We start from the raw sequence: 13,151 nt of genomic DNA, 5'->3' as shown, positions 1-13,151 counted from the left end.
CTGACCTATTTCTGTGGTCAGGAAAGACACCTGTCTTTCCCTGCTGACCACAGCCTCCAGTTATTCACCTTCAGAATTTCCTAGTCTGTGATCACATTCAGATGAGAGATCTGTTTTGTTTTTTCCAGGGTAGGAGGAAGGGAGTCACCAACAATACTAAGCAGTCTAGTCTCCTGTGTATAAATGAGTAAGTTTGGGGAGGCAAATTTGAAAACCTTGTGTAATCCTGAGATTTTCCTAGAGAATCTAAGAGAATGTCAGCATTATGCATGGTGGTAAAGTGGGCTTATGTTAGTTGTATCCACAGCTCTCATCAAAAGCAGACACCAATACTTTTTGAGGGAAGTTTTCTCTAACTGAAGCCTATAGGTTGCCAAAGATTAAAAGCAGGCAACTATGAATTCAGATAAATCATAACATTCAAGTAGTCAACCCAACATGTTTGAGAATTGTTAAAAATAATGAATAATATATTTCCCAAAGACTGTAGTTTTTGGAATTATCAGATACAGAACACAAACTTCAAATATTAAAATTGTGGGAAAATAGTTACATGTGAAATCTAATATATATATAAAAATATATACAAATTCATTCATAAAATTAAGCAAGCAGTAAGACCACCAGAAATGATGAGGAAGACCTGAAAGGAAAATGGATGAAATAGAACTTACAGAAATAAAATACATAGCTGGGTATGGTGACACACACACCTGAAATCCCAGCACTTTTTGGGAGGCTGAGGTGGGAGGATGGCATGAACCCAGGAGTTGGAGACAAGCCTGGGCAACATGCTAAGAACTCATTTCTACAAAAAATACCCCACCACCACCACCAAAAAAAAAATTAGCTGGGTGTGGGGCACCTGCCTATAATCCCAGCTACTCAGGAGGCTGAGGTGGGAGGATCACTTGAGCCCAGGAGGCCAAGGCTGCAGGTTCGTACCACTGCACTCTAGCCTGGGTGACAGAGTGAGACACTCTCTCTGAATACAATAAAATTAAAAATGTAATTGTTGAAATAAGAGACTCAGTGGATGGATTAGACATGAGAAGAAATAATTAATTGGTTAGATGATTCTCTGCAAAAAGTAAATCAGTATGTTACACAGAGAGACATGAGGATAGTTGATAGGGCAGAAGTTGGTGGGCTTGGCAGGGACAGGGAGATCAGAATGAGGTCTAAAATATGTGTTAGTGAAATCCCTGGAGGACGTATTAAAATAATATTAGAAAGTGAGAGAAATAGAAGTTCCTTGTTTTGTTTTGTTTGTTTGTTTTGAGATGGAGTCTTGCACTGTAGCCTAGGCTAGAGTGCAGTGGAATGACCTTGGCTCACTACAAGCTCTGCCTCCTGGGTTCACACCATTCTCCTGCCTCATCCTCCCAAGTAGCTGGGACTACAGGCACCCACTACCATGCCCGGCTAATTGGTTGTACTTTTAGTAGAGATGGCTTTTCACCGTGTTAGCCAAGATGGTCTCAATCTCCTGACCTCCTGATCCGCCTGCCTCAGGCTCCCAAAGTGCTGGAATTACAGGCATGAGACACCGCCCCTGGCCCAAAAGCTTTGGTTTTTACAGATATTAAACATGTCTTTTGTTTAAGAAAAAAAAAATCTTAATAATAACATAGAAGAATAAGAGAAACATTTTTCCAAACGAGAGAAACCATTGTGATTATTTTATCTTATTGGAATGTTGAATAATATAGTCTGCTTCATTAACCATCAAGCATGCTATGGATTTTCCATTTTTATATGATCTGTATCTCAGTTAACGTAATACTGGTAATTTTTGTGCTGTATGAAAAATATAGGCCAAAATCATAGACCTTGAATAGAAGCTGGGTCATGAAGATAACACTGGAGGAACAGATACATACACAAAAACTGAAAAACACACATATAAAGTACACACACATATATTTTTTAAAGTTTTAAAGCTTTTAAAGCAAAAGCCAGCCCCTCCCTTCTCCCAGAGTGGGTGGCCTCTCCCCGTCTTAGACTGGGTGGGGACAGCGGTTGCGTGGGCAGATTTCCCTGTGAGCCACAGGTCCCTCTGGCCATGCTGCTGTCTGGCCACACCCCCTTTCCCTTTCATCTTTCTCATTGACCAATGGGCTTGGAGCATTAAGGCCACACCCCTATTCCGCATTCTACTGGGGCCCTGGTTACGCCTCCTCTGGCTCAGTCGCACAGCAACCTGGTTGGTGACTGGAGGTGTTGATCAGTGCTCGCTGGGATTTTGCTGATGTGGCCCCAACCCCGCCTCCCTCCCTACCCTGCCATGGCAGGAGAAATTCGAGAGAGCAAATTGGCAGCAGCCAAGAAAAAGGTAAAAACACACTAGGTCATGGCCCCCCAACCCACTCACAGATGCCCTCCGACGACAAGACTCCTGCCAGAGTCCATACCACTTCTGAGGCACACCAGACTGGGTCCCCCACCCCAGTGCCTCTGGGCTACCCCCACCAAAGTTTTGTCAGTCAGCCCCACCCCTTCAGCAAGCAGCCCTGTCCCTGCCCTCGGCAGTCACCTCAGGGTGACTTTGGGCGGGTGACTCCTGGGGCTCCCCACTCCATTAATGGGCCCTCATCTCCTGCTGCCCCAAGCTTGACCTCCCTTGGCTCTTTGGGCTCACGTGTCCAAGAACCTGGGTCCCCCAGCCCCAGGCCCCACCCTTGCCAGTCATCCCTGGGTGACTTTGGGACTACGGGACTTTGGGACGCTGGTGACTCCTGGGGCTCCCTGCTGCAGACTCTGCCCTCCACTCCTGCTACCTCAAGGTCACCCTCCCTGGGCTCTTTGCACTGGCGTCTCTAAGGACCTGGGTCCCAACCCTGTGTTTCCCTCCTCCATTGTGGAGCAGTGACTCGGACACACTACTGATGTGGTCCCTCCCCCCGACCTGGAGGAGTAGAATGTGGTGATGTCACAATCCACCTAGAAACTGTCATTACTGGAAGACCGGCCTTTGATCTTATGACCCAGTCCCCTAAGCATTCTCACCCCATTTCTGGTTCCTCTGGTCATAGCGCAAATTTCCAGCTGGAAGGGGAATGGAGACCATGGGACCTAGGAGCAAGGGGTTCCAGGCTGCCTCACTCCCTTAACATCGACATTGACAGTGGGAAAAGCCTACACTTCCCCTGTGAGCGCAAAACATTGACAGTATCTCTGGGTGGCAATGGGAGAATTGGTTTTGTTTTGGTTTTCTCCCAGCTTTCTACTTTCCAGAGAGATTTTAACAATTTTTTCTGAGTTCTCCACCTCATATTCTATTTCTCCATGGTTCTGGGACCAGACTGCCCTTCAGTCAGTGGTCTCTGAAGTGAGATTTGCTCATCTTCTGAGGAATAGATCTCGGGAAACTGAACTTGACAGCTTGAATCTTCCTCATATTATCTCATCCTGCAGTACTTTGAGTGCCACAGGATGAATATGGGACATCTTTCTGAAGCATCAGGTTCCCTTGATTCTCTTGAGATCAAGAGAAAAGACATTAATGTACTTAGGGATGACAGTCACATAGGTCTCTAAGAGTATATCAGACTTCTCTCTGAAATGAGGTTTGGGTTGTCCTCTTTCTGATAAATTCCCAGATTTAACAGAAAGGCTGCCTTCTGCCATGAGGACATATTGATATAAAAGTTTGAGAGGTGGCCAGGCGCGGTGGCTCAAGCCTGTAATCCTTGCACTTTGGGAGGCCGAGACGGGCGGATCACGAGGTCAGGAGATCGAGACCATCCTGGCTAACCCGGTGAAACCCCGTCTCTACTAAAAAATACAAAAAACTAGCCGGGCGAGGTGGCGGGCGCCTATAGGCTGAGGCAGGAGAATGGCGTAAACCCGGGAGGCAGAGCTTGCAGTGAGCTGAGATCCGGCCACTGCACTCCAGCCTGGGCGACAGAGCGAGACTCCATCTCAAAAAAAAAAAAAAAAAAAAAAAGTTTGAGAGGTACTGGTGCACTTCTTCACACTAACAGATGTGTGAGGATGTATGACTAAACCACATGGCAACCAGTTCCTGCCTACTTAATGTTTAGTTTTCTACCTCTGCCCCTGGTTTTGGTCCCTGACAGCTACTGATCCTTGGCAAAACCCCAGAGCTTGGAGTCAGAAGACTGAGTTTCAAAGTTCCAGTATCGCCTTTTTCTTTTCTTCTTCTTTTTTTTTTTCCCTATCCATATCAATCCCTCTCAGTCACTAAATGATTGTGACAGCACCTTGTACAGTTGTTGGTGTCATTAAATCAGATGGTGTATAGAGTATTTTGTAAAAACTGTAAGGAGGATGTGGCTGTAGGGGCTGATGGTTCCCATGAGTATTACTGCTCTTCTTTCCCACAGTTAAAAGAATACTGGCAGAGAAACAGCCCTGGTGGTCCAGCAGGAGCGAAGAAGAACGGGAAAACAAATGGCAGTGTCCCTGAGACAGCCACTTCTGGTGGTTGTCACTCACCTGGGGATGTGAGTCTTGGCTGACCACGCTCCTGGGGACAAGGGGCACAAGGGGCAGTAGAGGGTAATAGTTAAGATTGTGGATAGACTGTTGGGTACTGGTTCAGAATTCTGGGTTTGAATCCTGCCTCTCCATCTGTTAGGGATATGATTTAGGGCAAGTTGCTTGAGCTCTTTGGGCCTCTCTTTGCACATCTGTATAATAGCGGTGGTGTTATTGTTTGACTTCCATTTGTGAAGTTTAAATGAGATTTGTTACTGTTGTTTTTATGCTAATCCCTAGTACATGGCCTGCGGTAAACACCCAGGACACCCAGGATATGGTCATTGCTGTTCGATTTTCCTCATCCCCAGTCTCAAGGGGAAGCCAGGACAATGAGAACAGCCACTTGTCATCAGGATTCACTGAAAGGGCCCCAGGGTGGGATGGTGGGGAGATAAAAAGCATGAGAGAAGTTGGCACAAAGGAGTTATGGGACAAAGGGTCCAAGATAGGCAGAAAAGAAAATGTTGCCAGTTGATGGGGAAGAAAGGAAGTCAGAGGGCTCTGACACTGAGGGGGAAAGAACATCTCCATGTGCACTCTCATCTCTTGTAGTCAGCAACGGGTATCCTCGGAGACAGCCCTATATCATTTGCTCCCCTGAAGGAACTGGAGGTAAGAGGCTCTGGGCAGAGGTGCAGTGACCCTGCAGGCCGATCCTCCAACCTCCTCCCACAGCGGGGACTGGGTGCCCCTCTGCCAGCTGAGATAGCCCACACACACCCCAGCCCTAATGATTGTTCTCTCTACCTCTCCACGACTCCTCCTCCACCTCCTCCTCTCTGCATGTGCCTCAGAGCCCGTCCCAAGAACTAGCAGCAGCTCTGGACTCGAGGTCCGTCAAAATCAGTCAACTGAAGAACACCATCAAATCCTTGGTAAGAGTCCTGTGGGGTCTCCTGATTCCACACTGCCAATCCTGGGCTCCAGTTTCCCCTTGGGGCCCTGAAGAAAGGGGCTGGCGGACCTGGTGCCAAGGACAAATAGGGAGCTGGGGTGCTCAGGTCTCACCTGGAGGGACCCCAGAGCACGCAGCATGGCTGTTCTTTTGCTGCCCTCTTTGCCGACTGTCTCCTCTCCACACACCCCTGCTCGAGTCCTTGCTACACACGCCCTGGGGTTGTGGCCTCTCGGGGGAGTGCGAGCCTGACTGGTTGTCAGGGGCCCCGTATTTCTGCTGTGGCTCAGACCCTAATTTGCTCTTTGATTCTGGACAAGCCGCCTCTCCTTTCTGGACTCGTGTTTCCAGAGGAGGTAGTGAGTATCAAAGGTGTCTGTTAGCTCTGAGAGTCCGAGATTTAAAGGCCACCTAGAATGGAAACCTCAGGGCCAAGGGCTCCTAACTGTCCTTTTCCATCCTATATCTGCTGTGAAGAACCGTACCTGGCCCGTTCGTGCTCAGTAAATGTTTATGGAATGAACGCACTTTTCTAAATCACAAGCAGGCGGAAGGGGGGCCTTTCTCAAACTCCATCTCTAGAGGTTTATGTTCCTGTCCTCTCAAGAGATTCCAGATTCAGACTTTGAGATCTGTGGCTGTGGGTGAAAACCAACAAAGACTGGAATCCTCTGTCCTTGGGTGCTTGAGGAGAGTTTACCAGTTCGTGTTCCCATTGGGTCTGAGAACTTTGCCTTTAAAATCCATTCCTGGCCCCTGCCTACCGCTTCCTGGCCTGGGGAATAGAGTTGAGGGGCCACCCTCCCTCACCTTAATTTGACTCTCCCCACAGAAACAACAGAAGAAACAAGTGGAACATCAGCTGGAAGAAGTAATGTGATTTGTTAGCTCGCGACATGACGGCTGGGTTTGGGGGGCACTCAGATGTAGAGGCCCCAGTCTCATCTCACCCACTCCCAGCCTGGGGAAGAAGGCTCACCCCTCAGATTCCACCCCATCCCCACAGGGTCCCTGATAACCTGGTCCCATGGGTGGGCCTGTCCTGGGGCATTGGTGGCATTCTGGGGGCATGTCTCTTGCTGTGCCATCTCTGCCTCCCCCTGGTAAGAGCTCTGTCTTCCTCTTCCTATAGGAAAAGAAGGCAAACAGTGAGAAACAGAAAGCCGAAAGGGAGCTACAGGTGAGTGGAGGGTGTGAAGTTTTCTCCTGTCCTCCGGGGAATGTTTCTTTCCTTTTCTTCCAGCACTTGCTTGGCTTTTCTCCCAAAGGTTCAAATCCAGACATTGAACGTACAGAAAGGGAAACTAAGTACGGACCTGTTTCACGCGAAACGTTCGCTCAGATACTTTGAAGGTGGGAATCTGGGCGCCCTGTCATCTTTCAGCCTGGCACTTTGACAGGTCTTTAGGGGGAGTCCTTTGGGCCCCATCTCAACTCTCTCATTACAGAGGAGTCCAAGGATCTGGCCGATCGCCTGCAATGTTCATTGCAGCGTAAAGGAGAGTTGGAGCAGGTTCTCTCTGCTGTCACCGCCACACAGAAGAAAAAGGCGAACCCAGTGAGTCCAACCACCTGCCCCGTCCCCTGGGAGCCTGGCTTCGCAGATGGAGGAGTGAGCCCCTAGGTCCCTTCTGCAGGATGGAGTGTCCTGCCCAGGAGGCAGCATGGCCATTTCTTGCTGTTTTTGTATGTGGTTGTTAGAGGCAGCCTGGGGCTGAGTCAGCTGCTGTGGGTGAGTTGGGGGGCGCGGTGGGGGGTGAACACTGGATGCAGAGCTTGGAGGCCAAGTGCCTGCCCTGCCCTTACCTGGCTGGGGTCTTGGCCAAGTCCTAGGTGGGGTATTGGGTACTTGTTCTGTGAAGGTACAGAAGAGTACCTTTAGTATGATACCATTTCTGTAGAGAGGAAACGTGTGTGTGTGTGTGCACATATTATGATAGTATACATAAAACATGTCTGCAACAGTTCAAAAACACTCGGGAGAGAGCAACAAGGTGGCTGGGAGATACTTCCCTTCTGTACCTTCTGAGTTTTGGACTATGCAAAGGTATCATCGTGTCAAAAACTGAACAAAAGATTAATTTTCCCGTTCCTATCTGTGCTTTCAACCCCAGCAAGAAAATGGGCTGAGAGAATCAGATAGACCTGGGTGTTCAAATCCCAGCTCTGCCTAAGTGGTGTTAGGCAAGCATTTAACCTCAAATACTCCATGGTTTTTCATCTACACAATAGAGGGAATCATAGTAACTGTCTCCTTTGGTGGTTGTGAGGATTAAAGGGAATTGCTAGCATGGTGCCTGGTGAAACACTCCATAAAGGTTCAGACAGTGGTAGTAATAACAGTAATAACAATAGCAATATTATGTGATCTCTCTGGGCCTCTGTTAGCCAGCTGTAAATTCGATCTCTTTCCCTGTCCCTTCCAACTTTACTGAGTTCTTTTAAAAACCAGACCATGCGCTTGGAAATGCCTCGATGTTTACTGACCGAGTTGTATATTGAGCCTAGCCCTAGCTCTTTTAAGGGGCACTGTGTGGAATGGCCCAGGCTCCCCAGATTGAAACTTCTCACTCTTCACCATCCAGTCCTCGAGCCACAGGAAAGCACGTATGGAGTGGAAGTTAGAGTGGTCCACACGGGAGCAGGCACTTCTGAAAGCACAGCTGACCCAGGTGAGGTTTTGCAGAGGAAGGGAGGGAAGCAAGATGACCCCAGGTGGCCAGGAGCAGGTGAGGACCAGTGACAGCCCTTCCTAACTTCTGTGCCCATTCTTGCAGTTGAAGGAGTCGCTAAAAGAAGCTCATCTAGAGAGAGATGAATATGTTCAACATCTAAAAGGAGAGAGGGCCCGGTGGCAGCAGAGGATGAAGAAAATGTCACAGGAGGTGAGATCTGATCCTTCAGCTCCCCCATCTTAGATGGGTCACTGGATCTTTCTAAGCATCTGTAACATGGGAACAGTACAGCAAGAGGTGGTCATGGGTCTGGGCTTTGTGGAGGTGGGGGAGAGAGGGAGATGGCAGCCACCAGCCCCTCTCTCCAGGGCCCTTTCCCCCTGTGCTTTGGGCAGGTTTGCACCTTGAAGAAGGAGAAGAAGGATGACATGCGTCGGGTGGAGAAGCTGGAGAGGAGCTTGTCCAAACTCAAGAACCGGATGGGTAAGATGGGGCTGGTGTGACCTGGGAGCAGGCCTGGCATCAGAGGGCTGTGGGGGGCTTAGAATGCCCCAGGGAGGTGGGTGGATGGAAGGGCTTTGAGGCAGAGGGAAAGAGGTCTGTGCCAGGAGACGGCAAGTCTTGTCATCTGTGTGAGCCTCAGTGTCCCCATCAGCACAGAGGGCCCATTGTCAGCCACCCACAGTGCTCTCCATCTGAAAGTGGTTGGAAGATTGGCTACCATCGGGGTGCGAGGAATCATTAGCAGTGAGGCCAAGTTTGGGGAGCCTGAGAGGAGCTGTGCACCAAGAGGAGGGTTTTTGTTGTTTTTTTTTGGTTTTGGAGAATCCAGAGTCCCTTATTGTCTACTTCCTTTCTCAGCTAAACCCCTGCCCCCGGAGCCCCCAGCAGTGCCCCCCGAGGAGGAGCTGCAGCACCTGAGGAAGGAACTAGAGAGGGTGTCAGCAGAGCTCCAGGCCCACGTGGAAAACCATCAACACGTAAGTCTCCGGAACCAGACACTAAAGGAGAGGCTTCGGGAGCAGGAGGAGAGGCTTCAGCAGCTGCCCGAGCCACAGAGCGGCGTCGAGGAGCTGCTGCATTGCCCCACCTGCAGAGCCTGTCCTCCTCCCCAGCCCTCCAGGCCTTTGTTTCCCCACCTGTGAAATGGGGCAACGTAGCCCTCATGTGAAATGTTACTTCTAAAGGCACCTGTGAGCCAGAGCCCTGCTCTGGTGGCTGTGGGACAGAGGGGATGATTTTTCTAACCTGCCTCCACCCTTCCCCGTGCCGTGGGAGGCAGACACCAAGTTCTGGGGTCTCCAGTTACAGTGGGTGGCTGCTGATTGCTTCTCTCTGTCCAGAACAACGAGAACAAGAGCGCACTGCACTTGGAGCAGCAAATAGAGGAGCTACAGGGAAAGCTGGGTGAGGTAAAGGAGACGGTAACCTCCACCCCATCCAAGAAGGCCTAGGAGGCGGGCACCAGCCTCTGGGGATGGGAGGTGCCAGGCCAGAAGCAGCTCCAGCCTGGGGGAGGTGACTCCACCACCCTCCAGGGCAGTCCTGAGACTGTTTCTTGCTTCCTGCCCTCTGACTTTTAGAGGTGGGTAGCCTTGGGCTCCTCCCAGGTCTGGACATCATCATCCCAGCTAGAGGCATAGAGCCCCCCAATCATAGGTGAACAGACAGTGGGATAAGAGGCTCCTTATGCCAGGCACGGTGGCTCACGCCTATAATCCCAGCACTTTGGGAGGCTGAGGCAGGAGAATTACTTGAGGTCGGAGTTCAAGATCAGCCTGGCCAACATTGTAAATCCTCATCTCTACTAAAATTACAAAAAAAAAAAAAAAAAAAAGTAGCCTGGCATGGTGGCTCATGCCTGTAATCCCACCTACTCAGGAGGCTGAGGCCCGAGAATCAGTTGAGCTCAGGAGGTGGAGGTTGCAGTGAGCTGAGATTGCACCACTGCACTCCAGCCTGGGCCACAGAGTGACACTCTGTCTCAAAACAAAACAAAAAGGATCCTTAGATTAAAACTGGATTCCAGCCTCAGTTCCACTGGTCACCATTCAAGTACTTTGCATCTCTAAGTCTCTGTTTCTTTAACTTCAAAGGGAAGTTAGCATTTTCCTTACAGAGGTGCTGAGGATTAAATGAGATAATACATGGAAAGCACTAGGCCTCTTAACACGCTTAGCAGATGGCGGCTGGCTCCCACTGCTTTTCCACCAGTCTGTGGCCTACAGTTTAAATGGTGAAGGAGGGTATGAGATTTGAGGCTGAGGAAGAAGGCATGGTGTTCTAGGAAAGGGAGGCAGTCACTTAGGCCTGGAGCAAGGGGCCAGCGGCCTGGGAAGACGACAGAGCCCCACAGTGCCCTCACTACCTTATTGATGAGTCCAGAATCTGGAAGCCAGCCGCCATGTGCCCTCACACCCAGGGTCTTCCTGCAGGTGGAGCTGAAGAGCCAAGAGGCTCAGAGTCTGCAGCAGCACCCAGACCATTACCTGGGTCACCTGCAGCAGTCCGTGGCCACCTATCAGCAGCAGGTGGCCACCTATCAGCAGCTGACCTCTGAGAAGGAGGCGCTGCACAGGCAGTTACTGCAGCAGACCCAGCTAATGAACCAGCTGCAGCAGCAGGAAGCTTGGGGCAAAGCGGTGGCCGAGATGGCCCGCCAAAAGTTGTAGGAGACCCAGGGGAGGGACCTGCTGAGGACGGGGCCATGAGGGGGACGACCTGGCAAACTCCATGCCTTCTTACTCTTTCCTGGCCCCTTAGGAGCACCTGGAGGCTGCCAGGCAGCAGAATCAGCAGCTGCAGGACCAACTGAGCCTCATGGCTCTCCCTGGGGAAGGTATGGGAGACCACTCAGAGGAAGAGGAGAGAGCCCCAGGAGGAAGGGGGGACTGTTAGCAGCGTAGGATTGAGGAGTTGGAAGAGATCTTTAGAACAGCTGGTCATTATGCTGACCGGGTGCCTGCACTAAGTTCGGCATCAATATGGTGACCTCCTGGGAGCGGTGGGGCCACCAAGTTGCCTAAGGATGGCTGAACTGGCCCAGGTCAGAAATGGAGCAGGTCAGATCTCCCACACCAACTGGTAGTGGGACTGTGCCTGGGCGGTATAGCAAGATCTTGGTTCTTAAAAATAAAAATAAAGAACAGCAGCTCATTCCTCTCTGGGGAGGGGCTAGCTCAGGGTTACCCAGTGAGGGTGGAGGCAGAGGTGGGCCCACAGTACCTCCCTTATTGGGTTGTCTGAGGATCCCTCTGGCCACTCCCCACAGGAGATGGAGGACATCTGGACAGTGAGGAGGAGGAGGGACCTCGGCCCATGCCGAGCGTCCCAGAGGACCAGGAGAGCTGGGAGGCCATGGTGAGCCTGACTCCCCCCGCACCCATTTTACCACCTTCCTCTGTGGTCCCAGCCCCAGGGACTGGGGGCGAGTCTGTGATCGGGGAGCCCCAGCGGGGCCTGCGGGAAGTCATGGAGAAGCTGGAGGTGAGTGAGTGCTGGCATGGGCCAAGAAGGGCAGGGGTGGGGCAGGTCACTGCCGAGATGTGACCCCATTATTTTGGCTCCAGAGCGGCCTTATGGACCTCCTGGGGGAGAAGGCGGACCTGAGAGAGCGTGTGGAGAAACTAGAAGTTCAGTTCATCCACTACTGGAGGGAGAGATGCCATCAGTGAGTGGGAGGTCAGGGCACGGCAGGGGGAGCTGCAGGGCCCTCAGAGGGGCCCCAGCGTCTGAGTCCTGTCCTCCTGCAGGAAAATTCGTCACCTTATAAATGAGCCAGGAGGCAGTGTCAAAGATGCGGCACGGGGAGGACATCATCAGGCTGGCCCAGGACAGGGAGGAGATGAAGGTAGCGTGTGTAACATCTCTGCGGGGGTGGGGTGGGGTGGGCGTGAAGGGCGCCGGCAGCGGTGTGAGGGCTGAGCACCCCTCCCTCCAGGTGAAGCTGCTGGCGCTGCAGGAGATGATGTTGCAGCTTATGCTGACCAGAACAACGAGCACAGCAAACTCCTGACCTCTTCCCAGAACCCTGTTGAGGAGCCCGGTCCAGGAGCCCCAGCCCCCCAGGAGACTGGGGATGCCCACAAGCATGGTGGTGAGTAGAGCCCTCAGGCGGGGCGGGCAGGCAGGAGCGGGGTGCCGGGGGGGGGGGGGGGGGGGGGACGGGCGGGGCTTGCACTGTGCTCAGATCCCCCATTCACTGTCTCCAAACTCCCAACTCCCTCTCTCCAAAGATCTTTGTGACATGAGCCTCACCGACAGCCAGGAGCCAGCTCACGAGGCCACGGAGGGGTCTCCCCACAACAACCCTGCTGCACAGACCATCACGCAGGAGCACCAGGAGCACCCAGGCTTGGGCAGCAGCCGCTCTGTGCCGTTCTGTTGCTGGGCTTGGCTGCCGAGAAGGAGGAGATAAACATCACCGTCATCAAAGAGCTGCTCAAGACCTTTTTAAAAAAGAAAGTTACGGGGTTAATCTCCTACACAATTCATTTCCTTCATTTGAATGATTATTTGTGTTTCTAATTTATAGTTTATTTGTAAAAAGTTAAAAGAGTGGGTCTCTGTGCCTTTCACTGAGGTTCACTCTGGCATCCTTTAGCATTTTTCTGTTTTAATTTCATAATTGTAGGTCATTAGCATGTATATTGAGTTTGCCGTTACGTGGTGGGAGTTCAAACACACAAAGACCCACTGTTTGCACAAAACTATTCTCGCTGGTTTGGAATAGGCTGCCTTGCTTTTTCAATGTTATTGCAGCATCTATGTTCATTACAGAATTCAGATAAAATTTGCTTATGTTCTACTATTTGATCTAAATCACAGTGAGCTCTTCATTCGCTCAATATGTGGTTTACCTGCAAGTGTCACTGTTGATTACTTTGTAATATGCCACCGTGAGTGTCTGGATGGAGGGAGGAGGGAAACAAAGAACAAAAGGGACTAAGATGGCGTATTTCCGGGTTCTTCATCACCAACTTTCCTGCGCCTGGGAAAGACACAGGTCAACTGCTCAGGTGCAACCTGATGTCCGACCAAGGAAACCGAAACCTACCTGGCCGCGCCTACCACAG

The 13,151-nt window shown here is 51.0% G+C and overlaps 1 protein-coding gene across 1 annotated transcript; it reads left to right on the top strand.

Moving 5' to 3' along the window:
* The first annotated feature begins 3,288 nt into the window (after nt 1-3,288).
* Nucleotides 3,289-12,882, top strand: LOC722977 (golgin subfamily A member 8M). The gene is made up of 19 exons (XM_077938785.1): nt 3,289-3,315; nt 4,350-4,469; nt 5,059-5,118; nt 5,301-5,381; nt 6,234-6,272; nt 6,534-6,581; nt 6,670-6,754; nt 6,850-6,959; nt 7,987-8,073; nt 8,179-8,286; nt 8,472-8,559; nt 8,938-9,056; nt 9,420-9,488; nt 10,840-10,915; nt 11,348-11,436; nt 11,646-11,746; nt 11,829-11,926; nt 12,017-12,172; nt 12,312-12,882. Exons 1-19 carry the CDS (start codon nt 3,289-3,291, stop codon nt 12,491-12,493), a joined length of 1,743 nt encoding a protein of 580 aa, XP_077794911.1. The 3' UTR covers nt 12,494-12,882.
* The last annotated feature ends 269 nt before the right edge of the window (nt 12,883-13,151 follow it).

This window comes from Macaca mulatta, chromosome 7 (assembly GCF_049350105.2).
Source record: "Macaca mulatta isolate MMU2019108-1 chromosome 7, T2T-MMU8v2.0, whole genome shotgun sequence".
Taxonomy (NCBI): Eukaryota; Metazoa; Chordata; class Mammalia; order Primates; family Cercopithecidae; genus Macaca; species Macaca mulatta.
Note: the sequence above shows the minus strand (reverse complement) of the source record. Positions and strands in the feature narration are given on the sequence as shown.

What these genes read in the sequence shown, in the direction of transcription:
- LOC722977 (XM_077938785.1), top strand. Translation starts at nt 3,289, where the DNA reads ATGGTTCTGGGACCAGACTGCCCTTCA. An exon ending in TGGGACCAGACTGCCCTTCA is followed by an intron (nt 3,316 to 4,349) that starts GTCAGTGGTCTC and finishes TCTTTCCCACAG; the next exon opens with TTAAAAGAATACTGGCAGAG. An exon ending in TTCGCTCAGATACTTTGAAG is followed by an intron (nt 6,755 to 6,849) that starts GTGGGAATCTGG and finishes CTCTCATTACAG; the next exon opens with AGGAGTCCAAGGATCTGGCC.